A 26,819-nucleotide genomic window follows, 5' to 3' on the forward strand; every position below is an offset into this window, starting at 1 on the left:
GCCATTGAAGTCCTCAAGGTAAATAAATACCAAATACAAAATGTCAAAACTAGTCTAAAGTGGTGGGGGGAAAACCAGGGGGGAACTCGGGCACGAAACGACTTCTGATCATAATGTCCAGAAGAGTAAAGTGGAGAGAAATAAGTGAATAAACGCAGCGTGCGCGCGCTGCTCTCACTCTCTCTCTCTCTGCCCCCTTCTCTCTCTCTCCCTCTCTCTCTCTTCTTTAGTTTTATTCACGCTTCAGGATTCAGTGCTGAACCTTTATAAAGCGCTGAAACATTCAGAAGCCTGTGATAGGCTGGGGCGATGGCCAATCGGACCTCCAGGATTCCATAATTGCACGTTTGTTGACACAAACGGACCAATCAGGAAAAGGTAAGGGAGGAGCTTTTAGAGAGAGAGAGAGAGAGAGAGAGAGAGAGATTACTGAAGAAAGAAACTTTTCTTTATTCCTGATTATTTAGACATTCCGAACTCTCTTTAAACTTAGAAACGACAGGAACTACATTTATCTTCGAATCAAAAATAATACACACGGATAAACGAATAAAGAATAAATAAATAGCATATATAAATATTTCCTCAATTTAAAAAAAAAACAAACAAAAAAAATTTTTTCTTTTCTTTTTTTATCATTCGGCCAATGCGCTTTAGTATCGATCATGTGGAATGGAGGGGATCACTCGGCACTCACTATATCACTTTTCATTATTCTGCATGAAAAGAAAATGTGCAAACTTTGAACTGTGCATGTGGTGTTAAAGGTGTTTAAACTGGGATCAGTTATGAGTCGCGTGATCGCATTAATTATTCACTAGGCCTATAATAAATAATTTAGGTTTGTAATATAAACGCAGAGTCATTATTTATATGACTTTTTGTTGTAGAAATGGATTGGGGTTCTCTGAGTCCAGTTCAATAGCTTTTGAAGTTTTTATCTCCCCCCCCCCCCCCCCAAAAAAAAAAAAAAAAAAAAAAAAAGAAACAGACTAGTATTGTTAGAAAAGAAAAAAAAAGAAAGAAAGAAAGAAAGAAAAATGAGGATATTATAAAAGAAATTTCTTCAAAAGTTTTGTTTTCTTCTTTTTCTTCAGTTTGACCCCCGATATCACTGACGGCCACTGGTCTTTTGTCTGGACAGAAATGATTAAATATCGATAATAAGAATGATATAATAAATGATTTAACCAAGTTTAAAGGCTTGTGTGAAAGCGGCGCAACTTTTAATCACATTCCTCTCAGCCTCGACAGTTAACTTAATGGAAAGAAAATAACTAAGGCGATTTATTTATTTATTTATTTATTTATTTATTTATTTATTTTAGAAATCGGGGTTTGTCAAATAACCAGGCAGTTTGAGGGTAAATAAACACAAGCTTATTTTCAACACCGACTCGACTCATTTAATTTCATTTAATTAATAAAAAAAAAAAACCCGATATGTTTCCGTATTACATAAATACAACAATAAACAATAACACAAATAAACTTCCATTTGAAACTGAAGTCTAGAGGCCAGTGGAGAAAAAGCTGACATTCCTCTTATAGTCTATGTGAATGCATTACTCATAACTATATTATACGGTGTAAACTTAATAGTACATTAAATACGGGTTAATTATTAAATAAAAATGCGACTTTTTATTATTTTTTATTTTTTTATTTATTTATTTTTAAGAAAGCAATGACTATCTGCACAGTTCTCTTTAACTTTCTTGTTAAACTCGAGCTCTGCTTCCTGAACTGGTCCTGTGGATCTTTCTGGAGTAGGCTCTTACAAATGAAACGTGTATCTACCGGAGCTATATCCACACTCCCCATAACACACATGAACGATTCATTAAATAGATATACAAGAAGTATGATCTCAGTCACGAACCAACATAATTAAGTGAAATATTGTCAAGTAAAGAAAATGAACTATGTACAAAAGTATGCATTATTACACGGTGAAGGTCATTATTAGTAATATAGTACTTGTATGCTTATTATTATTATTATTATTATTATTATTATTATTATTATTATTGCTGTTGTAGTACAAGTGAACATAATTCCTCTGTGCGACTCTGTAGGCTATACACAGCAATATCTCACATGTAGACCATCACAACCCATGTGTGTGTGAGCCATTAAAACACACTAAGGCGAACAGTAATGAAATAAAGCTCATACTGCAGACTGCATGGAGGCTGTAAATCACATGTAAACCCTGATCTAGAGCTGGGAAGAGGTTCTTACCTCTGACCTGTCAGTGTGTCAGTGGTTCGTCCTGCAGATGGTGATGTCTGCTCTGAAGGCCAAACATTATGTGTCCAGGTGAAGGGCAGCAGTTCAGCAGCTTTTATAGACTATAATACATTTCTGTGGAGCTCTTACAGAGGTAGAAGATCAGCTACAAATCAGTTGAGGCCACGTGGAAAATGAAATAAGAGAAAAGAAAGCCTCAGAATTCGGATAAATAGCTAGAGAAAGACATCAGCCAGGTCATATACACACTTTTCACTTTCATTAACCTTTTGTTTAGTTTTGCACTGGAGCCATGTGCTGGACGGAGAGATGAGTAAGTAGTAAACAAGTAAATAGGCAATGAAATTAAACTAAAGCAAGTCAATATATAAGTGGGAAAGTAAATAAATAATAATAATAATAATGAAGAAAGTAAGTCAATCAAATTTCAAGTTCAACAAGTAGCTAGGTAAGTAAGGGAGTAAACAAGTAAGTAGGTAGGTAATTAAATACATAAATAAGTGAGAAAGTAAATAAATAAATAAACAAACAAAGCAATCAAGTAGATAAGAAAGTAAATAAGTGAGTGAACAAGTTCGTAAGTAAGTAGATGTATGTAAATAAATAAGGAAATAAATAAGTAAGGGTGTAAGTAAGTAAATAAGTGAAATATGTCAGTACACAAGTAAATACGTAAGGAGGTAATTGAGTAAACAAGTAAGTGGGTAAATAAATAAGCAGGTAAGTAAGTAAATAAGTGAGTAATGTAAGCAGGTAAGCATATATAAGTAAGCAAATAGATAAGCAGGTGAGTAAACAAGTAAAAAGTAAACACAAGTTATCAAGTGTTTATTTATTTGTTTGTTTAGTTATTTTTATTTTCCTATGCAGCCAGAAATTCTGAAACTAAAGCTACACTGTAAAACCGGATGGATCATTTAACTCCAAAAAAATTTGAGGAAAGTAATTACCTCAAAATTTTTAAGTTGATAAATCAATTTCTTTAAGGCAAATGCACTTCAATATAACAAAAAAATTTAACTCAATTAACTCTATTTAAGTGTATTTAGCTTAAAGGAATTGATTTATCAACTTAAAAATTTTGAGGTAATTAGTTTCCTCAGATTTTTTGAGTTAAATGGACTTATCCGGTTTTACAGTGTGTTAAAGAGAACTCCTGATGCTGCTGGAACAAATCCGGAAAAAACAAACAAACAAAAAAAAAACCATCATTGCTAACAACAACTAACGGTTATTCGGGATAAACATTAAAACCACCACCACCGAAGTCACTAGGCTCACCTGATCACAGAACACTCCGGAGGAATGAAAGCAGAGCTGGGACACTTCTCCTCCTCAGATTCATAAGCATTTTCAGCATTATTGAACATCAATCTATGGATTGTAGAATATGGCATACATGAATAAAAAAATATATATATATATCGTAGCAGACTTGAATAACGAGTGAGATCAAGCAACCTGTGTATTTGTAGTATAAAGAAAACGGGCAGACCAACAAGGAAGAACACAGCATTCGTTCATGTGCACCTCACCAAACTACAAACTAGTCTGAGCCTGCTGTCGACATTCAATCTAGACACACAGCAGGAACAGCTGTCTCCATCTCTCTTTCTCTCTCCATCTAACCCGAACACAAATCACGCTGCATCCGGACCAGGCCTTTTTATGAGGATACGTCTCGTTCACATCCCTCCATCCGGGTTAAATTCCTCCTGTGGAGAGCAGAAAGGAGGAGGAGAGCAGGAGGAGAGCAGGCCGAGGTGCTGACGGAGCTCGCTCTGTGTGAGTGTATGTGTGTGTGTGACCATGGAAGAGGGGATCATATGTTGCAGTTGGACAGGTGCAGAGGTCGATCCTGTACTGATCCCGTGGGGCGACACGCTAGCCGAATGTGGCTAGGGAAGCCGGACGCTCCTACAGCCACAGAAAGGAGGGAAAAGAGGGAAAATGTTCCAGTGCTGGAAAAAAGCTCAAGGCTCCAAGGTCCAGGAACAAGTGTGGATTAAAGGAGACGTTCAGCCAAGAAGGAAACTTACACATTTACCCCAAATATAATCACCAGCCAAGACATGCAAAGTTCTGAAGCACTGGAGTTACAAGGACAATGTAGCCAATACGTGAGGAAAACTTAAAACTTCCAGTTTAGCACTGTGCAGAAATCACACACTCTCCTCAGAGGATATTTCACTCAGTGATGGTATTTGAGGCTTAAAAATGAAATATACAAACGAAATCAATATTCCAATGACTTCTAATGTACAAGTCCACCTTGCACTGAGGAATAAAGAGATTGTGTATAAAAGATGGTGCTGTTTTTAGCACCATGTCCTTTCAGATACCACATAAGAACGGTCCGAGACGAGTTTCCGCTCTTCTGGGAAGGCGTTCCACTAGATTTTGGGGCGCGGCTGTGGGGATTTGTGTTCATTCAGACGCAAGAGCATTAGTGAGATCGGGTACCGATGTCTGGGGTGCAGTCGTCGTTCCAGTTCTTCCCGAAGGTGTTCAGTGGGGTTGAGGTCAGATGACTCTGCAGGTCACTCGAGTTCTTCCAGTCCAACCTTGGCAAACCGTGTCTTCATGGAGCTTGCTTTGTGCACAGGGGCATCGTCATGCTGGAACGGGTTTGGCGCCTCTTACAATAGTTCTAGTCAAGGGAAATTGTAACGCTACAATATACCAAGACATTCTTTACAATTGTGTGCTTCCAAAGTTTGGGGAAGAACGACATATGGGTGTGATGGTGAGGTGTCCACAAACTTTGGCCATGTAGTGTATATTCTGGCTGATCATTTGACAACATTTTCATCATACTCAAGTGCTTAATATGTTGATAAACGCCAATCAACCGTATTAACCGACTTACCTTTAGTGACGGCCAAAACCTCCATAAATAAAGCTGAAAATCCCAAAATGAAGACTAAACAGTGAGAGACCACATCCTGAATAGTGTGTGCGAAATCCTCCATTATTCAACAGATAGTCCTGGTCCGCTAATTTGATCGGACAAGCAGCATCTCGAACGTGCCGATATTTAATATAACAGCACTGGGATATTTCGCTGTGTGTATCACGCCACTTGTATGTATTCATTACACCGCAACCTTTACTACACTCATTATGGGCTGTCAGTTAGTCCGCACGTTGGCATGACGACTAACAATGCTCTGTGGGAACTATTTTCATTATAAAAAATATATTGAGAAAATATTTGCCCATAATATGTCTGCGGCACAGCCACTGCTTCCATACACACACACACACCCAACACTTCCGCCTTTATAAGCCACCATTACTTTTGTTCACATTAAATTGCTAATTATATTTGGATTCGCTGTCAATTGCGTTCTTTCAAGTGAATATCAAACGGCAGAGATTGACAGAATGATCACTAAGCTAGTGTGTAAGCGCGATAAAAATACCTATTTGAACTTGACCGTGTAATCAATAAATAGACCTGCAGTAACTCAGTGCCAATTATACAATTGACCTCTCTGCTGCTTTCGACACTGTGAACCATCAGATCCTCCTGTCAACTCTCTCCAGCCTGGGCATCACTGGAACGGTTCTGCGCTGGGTGGAATCCTATCTCTCTGACAGATCCTTCAAGGTATCATGGAGGGGAGGTATTTCTGAAACTCAGCAACTCACAACTGGCGTTCCTCAGGGGTCAGTTCTGGGTCCACTCCTCTTTTCTATCTACACTACATCTCTAGGGCAGGTGATTGAGTCTCATGGCTTCTCATATCATTGCTATGCTGATGACACCCAGCTCCGTTTGTCCTTCCAGCCTGACGATCCATCCGTCTCTGCACGCATCTCTGCTTGCCTTTCGGACATCTCGGTCTGGATGAAGGAAAACCATCTTAAACTTAACCTGGCAAAATCTGAGCTTCTCGTGATCCCAGCCTGTCCCTCAATCAACCACAACCTCACCGTACAGCTCGGCTCACTCACACTCATGCCAACCAGGACGGCCAGGAACCTTGGGGTGATTCTTGATGACGGCTTGACCTTTGCAGACCATATCTCAGCAACTGCAAGGTCCTGTAGGTTCATCCTTTACAACATCAAGAAAATCCGACCCTACATCACCAAACAGGCTTCACAGATACTAGTCCAGGCTCTTGTTATCTCTAAACTGGACTACTGCAACTCACTGCTTTCAGGCCTCCCAGCCAGCTCCATCAAACCCCTTGAGATGATTCAGAATGCTGCAGCGTGCCTCGTCTTCAACCAGTTCAAGAGAACCCATGTCACACCCCTCTTCATCTCCCTCCACTGGCTTCCTGTAGCTGCCCGCATCAAGTTCAAGGCCTTGATGCTCACCTACAAGACCTTGTCAGGAACAGCACCCTCCTACCTCAACTCTCTCCTGAAGGCCTACGTTCCCTCTCGGAATCTGCGATCGATTAGCGACCGACGTTTAGCAGTTCCAACTCAGCGTGGCGCAAGGTCCCTTTCCAGAACCTTCACACTAACTGTTCCTCAGTGGTGGAATGCACTTCCAATCTCAGTCCGGACCGCAGAATCTCTCACCATCTTCAAAAAACAGCTAAAGACCCACCTCTTCTATGAACACCTAATCAACTCATAATAAAAAAAAAATAAAATAAAAAGGCACTTACACCTCTACTCTGCACTTTGCTTCTTCTGGAATTCAATTAACAGATCTTGTATGGTAGCACTTCTTGTATTGTTCTCTGCGTGATATCGCTTTGCTTGTATCTTTCTCATTTGTAAGTCGCTTTGGATAAAAGCGTCTGCTAAGTGAATGAATGTAAATGTAATGTAAATGTATACACTTTGAAGCAAATGAATTCATATTAGTGTCTCCTTGTATATAAATTTGTAGTCACAGGATTTCCATGAATACCACGTTTCTTGTGTAAGTGCTGCTTGAAATCCGTTCATATCCAGCTAGACAAATGACCTTTATGTTATTACTATAAGGTCGGGTGAACGATATCGTAATCAAGTGTTTATTGTGACAAAGCAACCGGCCACTAAGTAGCATTAAGAAATGCATTAATACACCAAATTAATACTGGGATGATCTTGAAAGGTGCTTTTAAAACTTTATCCCTGACTTTTAACTCAGGAATTCTTTAAGTGACATCTACTGAACATCCAGGTTAGGTCATGTGACAACGTGTGAGTTTTGTGTTACCATGACATCATTTCCGAGATGGTGGTCTACCTTGTTGGTTTTGTAAAAAGGCTTGTGTTTGTTACTAAAAGGTATGTTTCCACCCATTTAACAATTGCAGTGTTTTCATAACATGTCCTATATTACATTGAACCTGTTTTGTTGACATTTCTTGAACACATTTATATGAAACAAGTTATGAAAATATCGTAGTGAAACAGTCATGTGACGTCTTTGGCACATTAAATAATGCACCGAAACTGATCTGGAGTTCAAGCACCCGAGTCTCGATCAGTGAAGAGTCGATAACTTCAACAAAATAGACTACATGGGACATCTATAATGAAGTTCCTGTTGACACAAGTGCACTTTTTGCCTATACACAGTGCATGCGGAAAGTATTCACAGCGCTTCACTTTTCCCACATGTTGTTATGTTACAGACTTATTCCAAAATGGATTAAATTCATTATTTTCCTCAACATTCTACAAACAATACCCCATAATGACAACGTGAAAGAAGTTTGTTTGAAATCTTTGCAAATTTATTAAAAATAAAAAACAAAAAGCACATGTACATAAGTATGCACAGGCTTTGCCATGACACCCAAAATTGCGCTCAGGTGCATCCTGTTTCCACTGATCATCCTTGAGATGTTTCTACAACTTGATTGGAGTCCACCTGTGGTAAATTCAGTTGATTGGACATGATTTGGAAAGGCACACACCTGTCTATATAAGGTCCCACAGTTAACAATGCATGTCAGAGCACAAACCAAGCCATGAAGTCTGGAGTTGTCTGTAGACCTCCGAGACAGGATTGTATCGAGGCACAGATCTGGGGAAGGGTACAGAAACATTTCTGCAGCATTGAAGGTCCCAATGAGCACAGTGGCCTCCATCATCCATAAATGGAAGAAGTCTGGAACCAGCAGGACTCTTCCTAGAGCTGGCCACCCGGCCAAACTGAGGGATCGGGGGAAAAGGGCCTTAGTCAGGGAGGTGACCAAAAACCCGATGGTCACTCTGACAGAGCTCCAGCATGTCTCTGTGGAGAGAGGAGAACCTTCCAGAAGAACAGCCATCTCTGCAGCACTCCACTAATCAGGCCTGAATGGTAGAGTGGCCAGACGGAAGCCAATCCTCAGTAAAAGGCACATGACAGCCCGCCTGCAGGACTCTCAGACCATGAGAAACAAAATTCTCTGGTCTGATGAAACAAAGATTGAACTCTTTGGCCTGAATGGCAAGCGTCATGTCTGGAGGAAACCAGGCACCAGTCATGACCTGGCCAATACCATCCCTACAGTGAAGCATGGTGGTGGTAGCATCATGCTGTGGGGATGTTTTTCAGCAGCAGGAACTGGGAGACTAGTCAGGATCGAGGGAAAGATGAATGCAGCAATGTACAGAGACATCCTTGATGAAAACCTGCTCCAGAGCGCTCTGGACCTCAGACTGGGGTGAAGATTTATCTTCCAACAGGACAATGACCCTAAGCACACAGCCAAGTTAACAAAGGAGTGGCTACAGGACAACTCTGTGAATGTCCTTGAGTGTCCCAGCCAGAGCCCAGACTGGAACCCGATTGAACATCTCTGGAGAGATCTGAAAATGGCTGTGCACTGACGCTGATGATCCAACCTGATGGAGCTTGAGCGGTCCTGCAAAGAAGAATGGGAGAAACTGCCCAAAAACAGGTGTGCCAAGCTTGTAGCATCATACTCAAAAAGACTTGAGGCTGTAATTGGTGCCAAAGGTGCTTCAACAAAGTATTGAGCAAAGGCTGTGAATACTTATGCACATGTGATTTTATTGTTTTTTTATTTTTAATAAATTTGCAAAGATTTCAAACAAACTTCTTTCACGTTGTCATTATGGGGTATTGTTTGTAGAATTTTGAGGAAAATAATGAATTTAATCCATTTTGGAATAAGGCTATAACATAAAATGTGGAAAAAGTGAAGCGCTGTGAATACTTTCCGGATGCACTGTACAACACTATATCTATAGTAGGGAATGATTATAAATCACACTACTCGTCGTCACCCAGATAACCCCTTTTGGGTCTGGTTCCTCTCAAGGTTTCATCCTCATGTGATCTCAGGGAGTTTTTCCTTGCTCATTATGGATAAATTTATACATTTTAAATTCCTATCACTCTGTAAAGCTGCTTTGGGACGAGGTGCATTGTTAAAACTGCTATACAAATCAAACTGAATTGTGATGAATCCATCCACCAAAAACACTGATTAAAAAGCATTTATTTTAAAGAACACATGTTCTTTAATATTCCACATAGATGAATTATTTATACAGTGAGGTCAGATGTAGACGTTACACGACATCAAGAGGCTGCATACAGTATGAAGGACGGCAGGAAAGCCAACGCCAAGGGGCTTACTTTCTCTCTGGAGTATCACAGAACCTTTTTCCACCCGATGAGTCGGTGGTGGTTCTCGAGGCAGGAGGTTCTGGAGTCGAATCTCTGCAGCAAAATGCTAGAACTGCTAGTACTGTGAGCAAACGTCTAGCTTTCGCTACAGAGTCTTATTCAAAAGCGTGTTTTTCTGATGAAAATCTTTTGACTAAGGTGCATTAGGGAGGGAGTGTGGACAGCCAATTAGATTACAGTATTCAGGATTCTGAAGCTTGTGGCCAGCTAAGTGTACAACACATCGACGCTGTAATCTATTGGCGGAAAAGCAATAAAGGTAGACCAGTCACTGAATAAATAAATAACCATGTTACTAGGAACAAAGAGAATGTCCATGACATTATTGTGTCGTGTATCAACGCGGAATGAATTTATTTCGGCTCCCACGTCCAATTATATAAGGGTTGAACTTGTAAACCAGTGGAAACCTTGCTCAGATATTCAAAATGCTCTCTACTTCCCTAAACAGCACCAGCACCATGTTAGCGAAACAGGGTCCAGTCACGTTCGTTTAGCAAACCTCTTACAGTATATGAGAATTTTTGGCTTTAAACCTGAGCTGTAACTCAGGACCGTGTAGCATTACATACAGAGAAGCGCTTCAGATCCAAATCTGGATCTAATTTCCTATCATTTAAATGTGACTCATTCAGCGAGTCGATGATTCTGGCTTCTGCGATCGTGTGGATGGATATTTTATTCAATATTTCACATATTTACACTCTTTTCAGACTTAATTTACGAAAGACCTGAGAGAGTCCGGGAATTTTATCTTCAGCAACCGTATAATCAGATCAGACTTTACTCGGTGTTCGGTCTTGCTCCGATCGATCCGAGCCGTCATTCGTGACGGAAAATAAAGCTGTTTATCGTGGTTTAGGAAGAAGAGGATGCGTGTAATGCGATAGATGCGTCCGTGGACCCGGTTGGCCCCGCCTCCTCGGCTAGGCGTCTCTTCTTGCAGGTGAGGGCGAGGAGAAGCAGCATGGGCAGGTGCCAAAGGCTACAGAAAAAGAGCTTGCGGGCGCTCTGGCGCTCGCCACGCTGATAGAAGCGGAAGGCGAGGTAGCTGATGTAGAGGTTGATGGGCAGAGAGATGAGCGGGAAAGTCCAGGTGGTGACGTCCAGCACGGGGCCGAGCGTGGACAGGCCGATCAGGGCAACGCTGTGGCGGAGTGCCACCCGCTTGCACAGTGCCGGGTGGGTGACCGACATCATGCGGTATCCGCCGCGCGAGTAGTCCTCGCGGAGGTTCCAGCTCAGAGCGTTGAAGTGAGGGAACTGCCACGAGTAGAGGAACGCCCCCAGCAGCAGAGCACCTAGAGAGCAGGAGAGAGAAAAAAAAGTCAGACACATCAAATTAAAGAACCATGACCAATGTTGCCAAAGTGCACAAGAACGAAAGAGTGAGCAAGTAATACAACACAAAGTACTACAAGAAGAATACAAGCGTCCCAAAATCGGAGAAGAATGGACAAGATGTGTGCAAAGAACAACATGGTGGAAAACAGTTCTTCATTTTCAGATAATGTCCACCAAAGTGCCTCAGTATCTCACTTATAATTTTTACAAATAGCTGGTTAGGATTTAGAGCTGTTTTTTTTTTTTTTTGGTACTTTCCTCAAATTATGAAAGTAGCAAACACGGCGAGCTTACATTTTATTTAGCCAGTTGTCTTTTTCTTAGTTTTGATTAGCTGTGTGACGACAAAGGCAATAGTGTAACGTATAAACACTAGGTAGGTACGTCCCAAATCGCACCATTACTACTCGTGCACTGTTCTACGCCATTTTGTAGTATAAATAGCGTGAGTCGTGTTCACACTGAAAAGTGCATGTCAAGTGATCCACTTATTCAACTGGGGGAAAAGAAAAAGAAAAACGAAGTGTTGAACGTTGGATACTTCATGCGCTCACAGTCGCAGCTTTGCTTACGTAGTGGAAAAGGGGCGGAGCTACCAGGCGCTGATGCGGGCTCAAATTTGCTCAGAGAAGAAAGAAAAGAAAAAAAAAGTGTGCACACTTCTGTAAATGAATTTCACTCTTTATGTTACCTTGATACGGTGAAATTCAGTTTCATTTAAATCTAGCGGCGGCGCGTTACGTGTATTTGACGTCAATTGCCATCTACTGGGAAACAAAACGTTAGCGTTCCATTTGAGACGATACTACTCTTCTAAAACTCGTACACTAGACGGAGTACATAGTGTGAGTGCGTAGTGTATAGGATGTCATTTGGGACGCAGTTACGGTCTAACTCGGTAACTGTTTACATATCACTTCTGCCAGCCAATCAGAAACAAGTACTATCGTTTAATTTGCATATTTCCAAAGCCCAAGGATGCTAAATGTAATTCAAGCAGCTTGGAACAAATCAAACTCAAGAGACAAGGACACATGGACAAAAAAAAAACAAAACCCAACACTTTCTAGTAATTTCTCACACACTCCCCGCACTAGAAATGCGAGAGAAGAGACAGTCAGGCTTGTGTTTCAGCTCCTGTGCTGGAGAAAAGCAACAGCAGCAGCGCAGCGGCCTGAGTCTGAGCACCAGAGCATGAAACCCTGTGTGTGTGTGTGTGTGTGTGTGTGTGTGTGTTCGGCTCTGCTTGTGTAAACACACGCGCAGCTAAACCCTCTGGGAAAACAAGGGATCTGAAACAGTAAGCTCGTCTTTCCCAGCACAAAGCACACAGTAATTAGTAACACCGACGCCGTTTATGACGAGCCGCGCGTCGCTCTTTTACGCTGACCAGAGGACACCACAACGGTGTGACGTTTTAAGAATATTTTTAATTGCCTTAAAATTTATTTATTTATTTATTTTTTTAAATCACCATTTATTCTATTTGATCAATGTTTTTATTGCCATACAAATATTAAAGTCCCCATGAAATCACAATGGACGTTTTGTGGCTTTTAGTGTGAATACGTTCGCCTTAAGATTATCTCTAATCTAGTGTGCTCCAAAACAATGACAACACTTGCATTTAGACAGATGATATACGCGTTCAAAATTTACAGTCTCTCTCGACCACCGATACGAATCGACAACTTCGATGACATCATTCTGCACTTCAGCGTCTCGTCAGATTTTCTGTCCAATCAAATGCTCTCTAGAATCTGAAGTGTCCCGCCCCCTAACGTTCTAAAAATCCATGGTACTAACTGCCAAGTACGACTTAGCATCGGCTGTGAGGTAAGATAAACGTTATTGGCCATTTAAAAAAAGGGGGAGGAACCACTCGATATGTCCCGCCCTGACTTCCTGTTTCAGTGGAAAATACAACACATCGAACGCTGCGCATTTCAAGGCACTTCATGGGGACTTTATATTATTTTTTAATCCAACGCTTTTTAATTTATCTCAATTTTGGATTGTTTTATAGCCATTTTTAATGACCGATTTTTTTTTTTTTTATCAGCCTTTTTAACGACGTTTATCTTCATCTTTTATTATTTATTTTAAATCACCATTTTATACTAGCATTATAAACATTGTAATACCACGAAGAAAGAGAAAGAAACAACAACAACAACAACAACAACAACAACAAAAAACCCCCCCAAAAAAAGTGACAACTACTCAGCAATCACAGCATAGGAAGCAAAAAACATGGCGACACACCACCATATTGATCGTTCATATAAACTGCCATGCCAGTGACTTATACTAACTTCCTCTTCACTGGAAAACTCCAGCTGGAACTGTCTATGTGATTACAGTTTAAAAATAAATACAGAAAACTCACACAAAACTAAGTATCAGCTAACTGCGTAAACATTTTGAAAGTCCTTCCTGTTTTGGGAAAACTTTCAAGGCTGAATGCTCCCCCCCGCCCCCTCATCTACAGCTGCTGAGGTCATTAAACATGCAGTAAATGGGCGTGGTTTATTATCTGTGTGCAGATCTCGGATGATTGCGCGGCACACTTCAGCCGTCATAACACACTTGACTCGCAGCGGGCCAACACTTATGTAATATGTACATACAAGTGTATGTAGTGTGTGTGTGTGTACGCGTGTGTATTGGTCAGACCTGGATCGAGTGCGCCTGTAGCAGCGGTCCAGCCCATGATCGGAGGAATTGCCCCCACCACCGAGCCCACCCACGTGTTGGTGATGCTGATACGCTTCAGGGGCGTGTAACAACACGTGTACAGGAAGATGTTCAGAGCCCCCAGGAAGCCAGTTAGAGGATTCACAGCCAGGGTCAACAAGGTCACGCCGGGAATCCCACAGGCCAGAGCGAATGATACGGCATGGAGGGGGCTGAGAGAGAGAGAGACAGAATTGAAAGAAGAGATTACTCACATCTCAGGCAAATGAAATCAAGACTTCATTCTCTGAACACGGCATTCTACTTCTTTATTTATGTTCAATTCATTTGACTTGGTCGGATGCATGTACAGTTCCGTATACAAGCACGGAAATGGGATAAATAAAGAGCAGCTGCTGTGATAAGTGTTTCTGCGTGACGAGTGCGTGTGCGAGAGAAACAAAGGGGTGAGGCGCGTGCTGGAGATCAAACCCTGCCTAACCACACGTCTACTAGTTAGGCACGTCCGATGGGCTTTAAAAAAAAAATTGTAATTAAAAGCAGCCTAGGCCTGGTTCAAATTCACAGCTAAGTACTCTGTAAATTAAAGGGAGATCCAGATAGGGACCAAAGGAGGAAAAAAAAAGGGCTTTTTGGTCCAACTGCTGGAAATTCCACATAACTGTGATTACTGCTGTTGTAACCGTTTCATGTGGTGCTTTTATTTAAGTGCGCGTCTGAAGAGCGAGAGATCGGTGATCACTGACAGTAGAAAGGCACTTCACTCGCTCCCATTCAATTCTAGGATTTATATAGCGCTTTTATTAACAAGAGACATTGTGGACCAAGCAGCTTTTCAGAAATCAGGATGGAGATTCTTGATAATAATTAATGAACATACTGAAAATGATCACGTTTATGAAACACGATCGATCAAATCGTCCCGTGGTAATAATTACGTCGGCGTAATTTTCTGAAACATTTGGTGAATATTAATACACCGAATATATACCTAGTTCCAACCCAGGCGTTTTTATGTGGTGGGAAAAACAAAGTCGGTGTTTTTCAAATCCAATTTTAACGAGGTTAGGTGATGGAAAAAGACGTTATTAGTAATATTTTAGAAGTAGGCAGACTTTGTTCCGCTTCACATTTACTATAGTGGAAACTTATGCTAAATGCTGAAATGACACAGAACTACTTGTAGAAATATTCATGCTGCATCTATATTTAACAGGAAAACTAAAGCAAATTAAGACTGAGGAGAAACTTGTGTGGAAAACTGTTGGGGATAAAACGTAGGATCACAAAGCAAGATTTCCTTCCTTGCACTATAAACAAACGCAGCTTAATAGAGTCCTGGTCTCAATTTACCATTCTGAACAACTCCATCACCTTGACACACCTTTACTATTAAATTAATAAATATCCTACAAATATTAACAACTGTTCTATAGACTTATTCATAGTGCTGTCGCCGATGCTGGAACCACTCAGGGTCCGATTGCATTTAACTCGGGTCTGAGAATATTTGGACTTCTGGAGCGCCTGTGATGCTGCTCCCAACACACGGATTCGGTTACGCCACCAGCCACAACAATCATAAAGAAGTTAGCCGGCTAATTCGATTTGTGCGGTATACTGATGATGTTCTTTTCGATGTCCTGCTCGAGATCTCATGGATTACTTTCAATCATGGTCTTGGTTGAGCTTCAACAAAGTTTCAGAAAGTCCATAAAGCATGCATAAAAAAAAGTCCATAAAGCATTTTCTGTCCTGCTGAGAGGAGGATCTGGTTACTCTAAAGGTATGTATTAAACCACTCTGAAGCCATTGGAGGAGAATGAATCGTTATTAATCTTCATGAGTCCCATTGTTTGATATCTCATGAAGAGATAACTTAATAAAAGCGAGTCTTCGGCGGCCATTTTGGTTATTAGTTGTTATCTCTCAAAAAAACTAAAACAAAAAACATTCTCTGTAGACCTGCAGTTCCCCAAGGTCAACGTAAGCAATCGGACCACAGCTCCAGCTCTAAATGTCACCATAAGAACTCAAACTAAATGTAAAACATATATATATAAATAAAATATAAGGACTCCATCACTTAACTGATTTTGTTGTTGATGTTGATTGGTACAAAAAAAAATCAAAGTACGGAGTAGGATATTCGGTAAAAATCATAGCTGTCACCTCAAGTATTTGAGCCGATTATTTGTACTCAAGTATTTGAGGTAAGTGAAAAGCATATATCGAGCCTACAGGATAGGCTTGTGAGGTTGTATGGAACATGCTATCACCCCCTAATCAGTCCATACAGGATTTCACGGAAAAGTGCTCCATTTTGCTGCAGCCTTTTTAAAAAATTGCGTTTTTTTGGTGCTTTTTTTTATATATATATATATCAAAGCTTTTCCCAAGTATTGCAGAGTTTGCTTTGATTTTGCACTAATTTCTGCGATCGCAAAAATCACAAAATCCTGGACGGACTGCCCCTAACTATCGGCAATTTGAGCCTTTTTTTTTATTTTAATCTCGATGATTACGGCTTACAGCTCATGGAAATCAAAAATCCAGTATCTCAAAATATTAAAGAATTTATAATACAGAAATGTCGACCTTCTGAAAAGTATGTTCATTTATGCAATCAGTACTCGGAGGCAATCAGCCTGTGGCACTGCTGAGGTGTTCTGGAAGTCCAGGTTGCTTTGATAGCGGCCTTCAGCTCGTCTGAATTGTCGGGTCTGGTGTCTCTCATGGATTCTCTATGGGGTTCAGGTCAGGTGAGTTGTCTGGCCAATCAAGCACAGTAATACCACGGTCAGTAAGCCAGATACTAGTAGTTTTGGCACTGTGGGCAGGTGCAGAGTCCTGCTGGAAAAGGAAATCAGCATCTCCATAAAGCTCGTCAGCAGACGGAAGCACGAAGTGCTCTAAAATCTCCTGGTAGACGCTGCATCGACTCTCGACTTGAGAAAACACACTGGACTGACACCAGCAGATGACATGGCAACCCAAATCATCACTGACTGTGGAAACTTCACACTGGACTTCAAGCAACTTGGATTCTGTTCCTCTCCACTCTTCCTCAAGACTCTGGGACCTTGATTTCCAAATGAAATGCAAAATTTACTGTCATCTTCCCCGTGATTGTGGTTGTGTGTACTGAACCAGACTGAGAGATTAAAGCCTCAGGAAACCTTTGCAGGTGCTTTGAGTTAATTATCTGATTAGAGCTCTTCTCATTTCTGTATTGTAAATTCTTTATTCTAAGAATTTGAGATACTGGATTTTTGATTTCCATGAGCTGTAAGCTGTAATCATTGAGATTAAAACAAAAAAAAAAAGGTCTGAAATATTTCACTTTACGTAATGAATCTAGAATATATGAAAGTTCCACTTTTTGAATTAAATTACAGAAAAAAAAAAAAAACTTTTCCACGATATTCAATTTTTATTTATTTATTTATTTATTTATTTTTTTTTAGATGCGCCTGTATATCCATGAGCCCTAAACGTCTTGTTCTTGCAAATATTTTGTTTACAAAAGAATTCTTCATTCTGATTGGTCAGAATGGGTTTAATAATTTTCATCTATAACTAACATTTTTAGGAAAATTGCAGGTTTATATTATTGTGCCTGTTCTGATACATCGTTTCTATAGGAACAATAAATGCAAACGGACTTGTATGGTAGAAGCTCTATGTAATGTGCAATCACTGATATGATGACATTTTCTACGAGGAGATGATTATTTATGATTTTTGGAAGGAGTCTCCAGTGTCAGTGCTTTGTAACAGGCAGAGGCAAAGCTGTAACGAAGCTCTGTAACTGAGTTTGTATGCAAACACTTGTGCTTCACTATAGCTACGTAAACGTGAGTAATAAATGAGTACATGAGCACGGAACACATTACTGCACGATAAGGAGATCATTACACCAGTCTGATGGTAAGCTGTGCTGAAGGACGTTTTAGAGTATCAGCTTGCACACTGGTGTAATGTGACTTCTTTTGTCACCCCACATTTCAGAGCAAAACTTCAAAGGCTCCGGAGGACGTGATGCTTAGGGCTGACACAACGACCACTTACTGAAATGTTTGTATTTGCCCGAGCAAATGGCTCGCTCCGTGTCAAGGCTAATGGATATAAAGATACGTTTGAAAGGTGACGTTTGTGTTTGCACGGCTGCCTGCACGAGCGTGGCTTTGTTTGTTTAAGGGTGTTGGTCGTACGTCTACCCGAGCTCGTTATATACACGCTGCCTATGGCTGAAAAGACTCCAGAACAACCTTTAAAAAAAAAAGGCAGAAACCAAGTAGAAAAAAAAAAAAAAAGAAGTAAAATCAAGTAGAACTAGCTAACTCTGAGGTAAATATCATGAAACACCGTACGCAGAAATTACAGTACTAAATATTAACTCAATCACGGTTCTAGATGGTTCTAGCATTGTAACGGCCTTCAAACCTTTTTTGTATGCAGAGCTCTACATGAGGTTTCCTTTTCACAGTATGTTCTTCTTCATGTTCTTCCTTCAGGACAAAAAAAAGTCCCGAGATGCTAAATGGAACTGTTTATTCCACGCTCTTAGGGATAAAAAGGGTTCATTCTAGTTCCCGTAAGGGTCTAGGGGAACCCTAAAGGTTCTTTGAAACCTAGCCCATCAGACATCAGAATGGGTTCCAAGCAGTAGCTAGGAACCTGTAACTACTCAAATAACATCGACCACATCGTCTTCTGTCTACTGACTCATCTGTGGCAAACTGTAGAACCAAACAGGACAGATACAAAAAGGCTCCAAGTAGAGCTTCTGTATAAAGCTAAAACTGTTAAGAATCCAAAAATCCTTGAGGGAAGCTTTCGAATTGTGCAAATAATAAAATCTCAGGAGCAGAACAATTTGACCTCTCCTGTGTGAAAGGAACCCTACCTAGCGTATGTCCCACATAGAACCTTTAAAGATGCATTTTTAATGGAATGCTTCAATATCGGACGTACATTTGACTTCACGAACATATCTCAAGAGAGATGTTCGAGCTTAACTTTTAAACCCAGAGCTTAACAGACGCCAGTGATCAGCTATCAGCTCGCCTCTTTATCGGTGCTCTGAGAAACGCTTTGTCTAAATGAGGTCAGAGCGAAATCGGTGAAGCTGGAGATGAAGCTCACACAGCTGCTCTGTATCCAAACTACAGCTACAGCTCTCAAGCCTGCTGTCTTTACTGTGAGAGACAAGGCAGCAAGTAAAGTTTCAAAGCAGCCAGTTGACACCGAAAACAAAAAAAAAGCTCAAGTGAGTCATATCGAGCATTCCAGAATTACAGTGTGAAACGTTTGTGCATGTGGATTCATGAACCATACACACACAGAGCAGAGGGATTAACTAGCCGTTTGGTTTGGACTGTTTGGATTCACTTGACTGCCAGTCTTTACCTTCTCATGTTGACTGATTAGCTCTTTGTTGTGGAAAGTGACTCAAGCATGGGTCAGGGGCCTTTCGAGATCAGGATCTACTAACAAACGTGATTAGCAACAAACAAAGGCTGTTAACCTCAAGTGTGTGTTTACGTGGCTTTACACAAGAAGCAATAACGACTATTAACCAGTGAACTAGCGGTGGAAGAGTTAAAATTCGGACTTCTGAGTTGACCAAGTTTGAGTCGAGTTTAAACTTCCTTCATCAACATGTTGTTCTATTTCCATTTTGGTTATGATTTCCTGCATTAGCCACAATGTTGGTCGACGGTCTGCTGATACTGGCATCAGTGGGATTTAGCCGTCGCTTTATCTCTGCCTTAAAAGAGTGATGCGGCAGCACTTTAGTCTGTGTGGTCCTTTAGTCTGTCCAGATCTCTCACCTCTTCATCTGCTCAAACAGATCATATTCCAAAGTTTGAACTGTCAGACTAATACTGAGCCGAGCCTCCGCTGTAATTCAGCGCTACTATACCATATATACTTGGATTGCATTCTGGGACTTTGAGTCATAACGTTCGCACCAAGTTCCACTACTTTTACGCTGGACTTCTCGTTAATATGCCATTGACCATCACTGGAAAATGGTGAGCAAGACAAGACGTTTGTCTTGCACATTTGGTTTTCAGAGCCAACAGCAAAACCTGACGTTTTTCTCCTATTAAACACCACTGTAACTGTGCTAGCAATAACAATATCAGCTAATGACATTAGCATGGCATACAGCTGCTAATTTCTCCCAGGAATGACAACTTCAACCAACAAATTGACTAAAATGACTAAACACGTCACATGACGACACCCTCGACTGCACTCTCACTCGAGTTGCTTTGAACAAAAGCGTCTGCTGAAGCCACACGTCAAATTAAATATCAAAACTGCTAGATCGTAATCATTAAAGCAGTACCTATTTCACATTTACCCATTATGGCACGACGTCACCATATCAGACCCGAATGCAAGTGGAGACAGCAGCAGGTCAGTGACGGCGCGTGCACCTGGATCAGCTTCCACACAGGACAGGTGTGTGAGCGGCCATCGGCAGATAAACGTTGGCATACGGCTGCGAATACTGACAGGCTAAACCTTATCCAGACGTTACGCCGCCTGAGGTCTTTAGAGTGTAAAAAGAGAAGCTGACGGCAGCGAGCTGACCTTAGCGATGTGTCCAGACTCATAGTTTATTCACAACCTACTTATTATAATGAGAGCTTTGATAGCGAAAATGACATTGTTAGCCTGTGAAGGTTAACGGAAGCAAACGAAGGAGCAAGAAAAGTGTAATTATGGTACTTATCAAAAGCATGAAGAGATGCTACTTTCCTCCCTCTATGAAAGGTATATGTATAGACAGATGGCGAATTAAAGAAGAAGAAAAAAAACAAAAAAAAACAAAGTGTTTTAGTAAACAGTGAACAGCCTCAATGCATCTTGGCATTGATTCTACAAGACTCTAGAACTGTACTGAAATGATGAGCACCATTCTTCCAAAAGAAATAAATTAATTAAGTAATTCCCTTTGATAATGTTGCGAGAGCGCGCCGCCAGAAACACGTCGCTCCAAAATCTCCCACAAGTCCTCGATGTGGTCGAGATCTACTGAGCCCGAAGGCCATATACGATCTGAATAACATTACTTTCCTCTTCATGAAACTATTCAGTGAGCCCTGAGAGTGGGGACGGGGTCATTCTGGGAGAAGCCACGCCCACCAGGATATAAACGTTGCATCATAGGATAAAGTTGATCAGTCCGAAGATACAAGTAACAGAAGATGCTTTATGCTAAGAGGCAAATGAAGTTAAATAAGGTGGTAGATAATAAAAAAAAAAACAATGTAAAACCCTCCAGGGCTTCAAGTTTTAGTGACACTCACCTTATTTGTCCTCGAACCAGTGGTCTGTTTTTTGTACGGTTCATGTTGGAATCAAAGGGCACTTCGAAGTACTGTGGGAAAACAATGAGAAAAATGAGTCAGGACACAATGATTAAGACAAGACACCACACAGTAATGCAAAACGTGAGGGTTTTTATCCAATAAACTAGTGGTCACACACTGAGCGGCTCTAAATGCCCTCACACACACTCAAATAAAACAGATTCTAAAAACACAGCAGCTTGGAAACTCTAGGCTCAGGGCTGGAAATGCTAAGAAATGCTTTAAATGATGTTCATTTAGACTTGAATGTCTCAGAAACCATGTAAGCACAAGTGTTGTCATTTCCTTGACAGGAGCCCTTTTGTCCTCTGCCAAAGAACAAACAAGGAGGCTTCAGAAACAAAATACTTCTGCTTCATTGCCAAGACTAAACATCTGTTCCAAACGCCATTCTGTCTCACACCAGTCTATGAGAAGCTTATTGAACTGGCAGAAACCGAATCAATGGAAAAACCTGGATCAATCAGACGGTCTCTGGACGCAGCGACGCTGCACTTATTGTGGGAGAATTGCTACGGAGGCATAGCACTGCGAGCGATGCATAATCAGACAGTTACGTGTGCGCACGGGGCTCTCTTTGGTGCATAAGGGGACGATTATGACGAAAAACTACTTATTCCTTTTGTTTTATGGCCTGCTCTTGGGGAGTCTGCTTAAAAGCCACCCCTGGGAAACCGCAATGTGTGGCGAAAATGCAAACACATGGGGTGCCTGAAGCCAGGAACCGGTTAATCTCAGTGTGCAAGTCCACACCTAATGAAGAAAACAGATATCCGACTATTTCAACCAGTGAATCCCAGGATGCATTACACTTGAAATATAGCTCACATAAAAGAGCTAATAAACAGATAACCCGCTTTCTTTCTCCCGCTCTAATTTATTGTCAGACACTGGGAAAGGCTCCATGGTCAGGAACATTTTACACTGAATGCGTATGTATTTTCTTATAAGCTTTGGAGAAATGAGGCATATCACTTTGCCACAGAAAATTTGATATATATGATCTATGACAAGTGTTTGCTTACATGGCTACATATATTCTTCTGTGATTAACTGAAGCCTTAAAGAAAAATCCATGAACAAGTTGCTTTTTTTTTTTTAAAGAAATATATAATTAACATGTATTGTTCAAAGCCATCTAATGTTTATTTTGTAATTAAGGTCCGAGTTTTCAATTGAACCTTTTTCACCATCTATATTAACCACAATGCTATTTGACCACCTTCTGAGAGTGCTGCAATAGGATTAAGCCCTTGATCCATCTCCACCTAAAGAGAGTGATGCAGCAGTGCTTTAGCCCTTTAGACTGTCCAGCTCCCTCACTTCCTTCCTGTACACTCTGCTCAAAAATATTAACTACCAAAGCTTCAACATTCGATGCAAATATGGCCGTCAATGCCGTCACACTCTTCATCTCATTCTCCACCTAAATGACAAACACCCCCTGTGAGGTCAGCCTGGATCACAACTTTTCACTCCACAACACGGCACCAACCAACAAATTAGCACCAAAATGGCTAAACACACCCCCAAATATTTCAACATATTTAGCGTGTTTCAACGTGGACAAGAACGACATGATTTGTTTGTCTGACATCACACACAGATGGCTTCAAGAATTGCATCAGCAAGCCAGCAAACCTTCTCGAAGACTTTTAACAGTGACGAACAAGTCCAAGAGGTGACACTGCAGATTGATGGTTTTTCATTTCCCCCCTCAACAGGCTTTGGCAGCACCATCCAACACGGACCAATGTCACCGGAGCTGACTTGGGGAAGCTAAAGCCCAACATCTGCTGTGTAAAAGAGCAGTGCATGCTCTGCAAAGTCTCAGTTTTATTCTTTTAGCCATTAGAGGCATGGGGCAGGACCGCAGCAGCTGTGGCCCACGCTGAGGGAGCTCAGTTTGAGGGCCAAGGTGTTAATTCTATTTCCTGGGTCAGAAAGCGCATCAAGAGGTCGGTAAAAGAAATGGGGTGAGGGTTCTGGCTTGGGGTTGATCCTCAGGAGGGCTGGCCAAACTCTAATAATGCCTTTACTTGGAGGAAAAGGCTCAAAGCCTGAATGCTGATGTGTCCGTGGTGGTTTTGGAAAAAGCTCCTAGCCCTAATAGTATGTAAGCATGTGTATTAACCAGCATGCGAAATACTTGAGAAAAAGCAATAAATCTGCATTGGGTGGCTTAGCAAACTCAAAAGGCATTAGTGTTAAATTAGGTATGGGAAGAAATACAGACCATCTGACTAACATAACTTGACTGGTAACTTCAAATTGTCTTGGGAATGCATGCAGCTTTCACCCTTGCATTTTTCTGGACGTGCGCAGTGTGTGGTATGTTTGGTGGAGTGTGAAAGCTGTTTTCAAGCCTGGAAGCAGTCCAGACTACCAATACTGATCCCTGGTCCTCTTGACAACAGTGGTCTGGGGCTCAATTCCTCCCTACTGGGGTGCGGACTCCATCATGTTTGCAAGCTATCTGCTCTTGGCGCTGCACAGCAAGCAACACGATTGACTGTCTCATTACTTCCTGTTTCATGGATTCATGATGGCAGGGAGAGAGGTATGTTCAGCGGAGGAGACGGAATGCCTTACTGACATATACAACCAGACTTTCATTGGACTGGGGCAGTGTAATTTGCTCACCTCCGTGGTGCAAGTGCATGCACTGAGAGCATCGTGAAAAAAGCACGTCTCATGTTGCCCTGCATGGCTAAAAACATTATTAAAGGAGAACAGCTCTGTGTTTTATGATATTCCCACATGATGACATGCCATGCATTCCGAAAGGACTGTTCGTCATTGCTTGAGTGTTGGGTACCAAGGGAAAATAATAAACAGCAGACATTTAAACCTAGTGCCAAACGTTTTCCAAACGATTCAACTGATGTACTGAACTGCTCACTCGATCCATGATTTGGAAATAATTCTTCTACTTGAAAGCAATCCTGCAATTATAAGCCCTTCCTCTCAAATAAGCCCAGAATCAGTCCTGGGTGTGGACTCAAACATTCGGACCAAGTGGGAGAACGCCCTTACTTACCTTGAATAGCTAATAAGGTTATTGACCAACATCTTGGTAACTGATTTATTGTTTAAATGTTGACGGTTTCATGTTTGGATGCCAACATGACTAGTGGTTGGCAGCAAATGAAGAATGAGCAGAGTGTGACCAAAAACCGCACAGAAAAGCAAATTTATGAAACTTTTGAATGAAAATGGCTCCATCAGAGCTTGAAGATGTAAGAAAAACAGCTGGATTACAGCTCAAGAATTCTGCTGTGTTCAGGGCTTGACAGAAACTCTAAGTATCCTGGCAGCGTGTCCTCTCACTTTGTCCGTTCCCATACTTGCCTTCAATCATTCAAGTGTATGGATCATCTGGTTCAGATCATCACTCACTCAGACTTACTGTCACTCCCCTTCAAGCTATTCCATCTACACAGTACTCCCAACAGCAAGGCCTTGAGCTGAAGACTGGTCATTTTTTTAAAAAGTGTATAAGAATATGATCTTTACTAAGCCTGAGACAGAAAGTGATGAAGTTCATGTCTCCTCGTATTTGATTTTCTGCAAGCTTGAAGGGAAACAAATGTGTGCACATACGCAGCATAACTGTCGGCTTGATGAAAAGCTGATTGATCAATGTGACAAGTGTGAACCCAGTGTAGATACAGTCTGCTTTCAATTGCAAGCACATACACGCAAAATGAAGAATATCAAAGAACAAGCTGCAGGATGGCCACGTAGTCCGCACACGATGTAACCATATACGTATACATTCGCCCGGTTTTCCACGTCAACAAGATCACAGAGAAAGAGAACTTGTTGCTTAATAAATTCGTTTGTGGTATCATAAGAGAATCTATCTATCACAAATCACACCGGAGCAAGCCGAATAGTGGACATGGAAGTCTGACTGCCAGTTCCCGTCTTGGTAAACCACACACATTCCAAGGAAGTACATGTTAGTGAGTATAAATAACGATCACAACAACTGTGTACATTTGACCACCTGTACATAGCAAATATATCAACAGGATCTGGAAATGGAAGATCTAAACACCAACTGTAGAGACACTTCTCCATCCACACAAGCCCAACATGAAATGATCCAAGAGTTTAAGTCTGTAAAAAAAAAGAATCAACAATCGAGAGCTGCAGCCAATCGAAATCCAGGTGCATGGACCAGTTTCTGGAGTTTCAAGGGTAACAAGCAGAACAATTTCCTGATGTGTTTCCAAGGTTCACAGCAAACAGTAATCTGGCAACAAGATTCAGTTCATCTGGACGTGAGAGTAAAACAAGAAAGACAGAGTTGCAGCTTGTGAACCGAGGCACTGGAGAAGGAAGCTTCCAGATCTGAGTTACCAGACTGGAGTCCACCACACACAAGAAACAACTCGGTGGGGGAAGAAAAACAGGAAGTAAGAATATTTTAAAACATGAATGTTGGATCTTCACAGACCAAAACCTTGCTCTGTGGTAGTCAGCTGAAACCACAGATCCCATCCACCTGTTGTGAATAAGATGGAAGCAGAAGTTCCATCACTCAACCAACATGTTGACGAATGAACGCAGTAATCAAACGCAATGAAACTATGGCCTGGTGTAAGCTTTCGCCACACCATTTATATGTGCTTTTTGAACATCCCCACTTTGCCGTTCTAATAACCTCCACTTTTCCGGGAAGGCGTTCCACTAGATTTGAAGCGTGGCTGTGGAGATCTGGCCATTCAGCCACAAGTGCATTAGAGCGGTCAGGCACTGATGTCGGGTTAGGAGGCCTGGGGTTAGGGGTCATCGTTCCAGTTCATTCAAAAAGGTGTTCTGTGGGGTTGAGGTCAGAGTTCTGTGCAGGACACGTGAGTTCTTCCACTCCAACCTTGTCTTCATGGATCTCACTTTGGGTACAGGTGCACGGTCATGCTGGAACAGATTTTGGTCCCTTGGTACAGCACACAAAGTCATCTCTATACAATTGTGTGCTTCCAACTTTGTGGCAACAAGTTTGAGGAAGGCCCACATGTGTGTGTGCCCGTCAGGTTTCCACATACTATTTGCCATTTAGTGTAAACCAAGAGGCGAAATCACTGCTCTATTATAAAAAACCAGTGAGAAGACGAGATTCAACCTTGATATTCTAATAGAATAACACCTTGTATTCATGTTTAGTAATCTAGCAGTCAGCTTAGATATTTGCACACTATATTTACTGAACCAGTTTCTCGGCGGAAAATTTCAATCAATCAATCGTCTAACACACTGTTACAAGCTCCTCCATCCCTCCGACTACCATGAGGTCGTGATTGTACCAATCCTGAGCAGGTAACAAAAAAAAAACAGGAATGGCCCAAGAGCCAGTGGAGAATGTGTGGCTCCAGATTTCTGGTGCTCATACCGTGAAGTATTCTGTGCAAGGGAAAGGTATTGTAAATGATCAGCCCTTGTGAAAATGCTGAGTTGTAACAGTGGTTCATTAATGAACTCGTCCCCTTATGTTCCATACAGCAAAAACAAATGGGCCGTTA

At 41.3% G+C, this 26,819-nt stretch overlaps 1 protein-coding gene across 1 annotated transcript in view; it reads right to left on the minus strand.

Annotated features, from left to right (window-relative positions):
• Nucleotides 1-9,325: 9,325 nt before the first annotated feature.
• Nucleotides 9,326-26,819, minus strand: part of LOC128617149 (protoheme IX farnesyltransferase, mitochondrial) — a 48,313-nt gene continuing 30,819 nt past the window's right edge. Inside the window, exons 5-7 of the mRNA XM_053640173.1 lie at nt 21,229-21,299; nt 13,880-14,112; nt 9,326-11,160 (exon numbers count right to left, since the gene is read on the minus strand). Coding sequence (XP_053496148.1) covers nt 10,718-11,160; nt 13,880-14,112; nt 21,229-21,299 — 747 coding nt within the window. The 3' untranslated portion in view covers nt 9,326-10,717. The remainder of the gene's footprint in view (nt 11,161-13,879; nt 14,113-21,228; nt 21,300-26,819) is intronic.

The sequence above is a fragment of the Ictalurus furcatus genome, chromosome 13 (genome assembly GCF_023375685.1).
Source record: "Ictalurus furcatus strain D&B chromosome 13, Billie_1.0, whole genome shotgun sequence".
Lineage (NCBI taxonomy): Eukaryota > Metazoa > Chordata > Actinopteri > Siluriformes > Ictaluridae > Ictalurus > Ictalurus furcatus.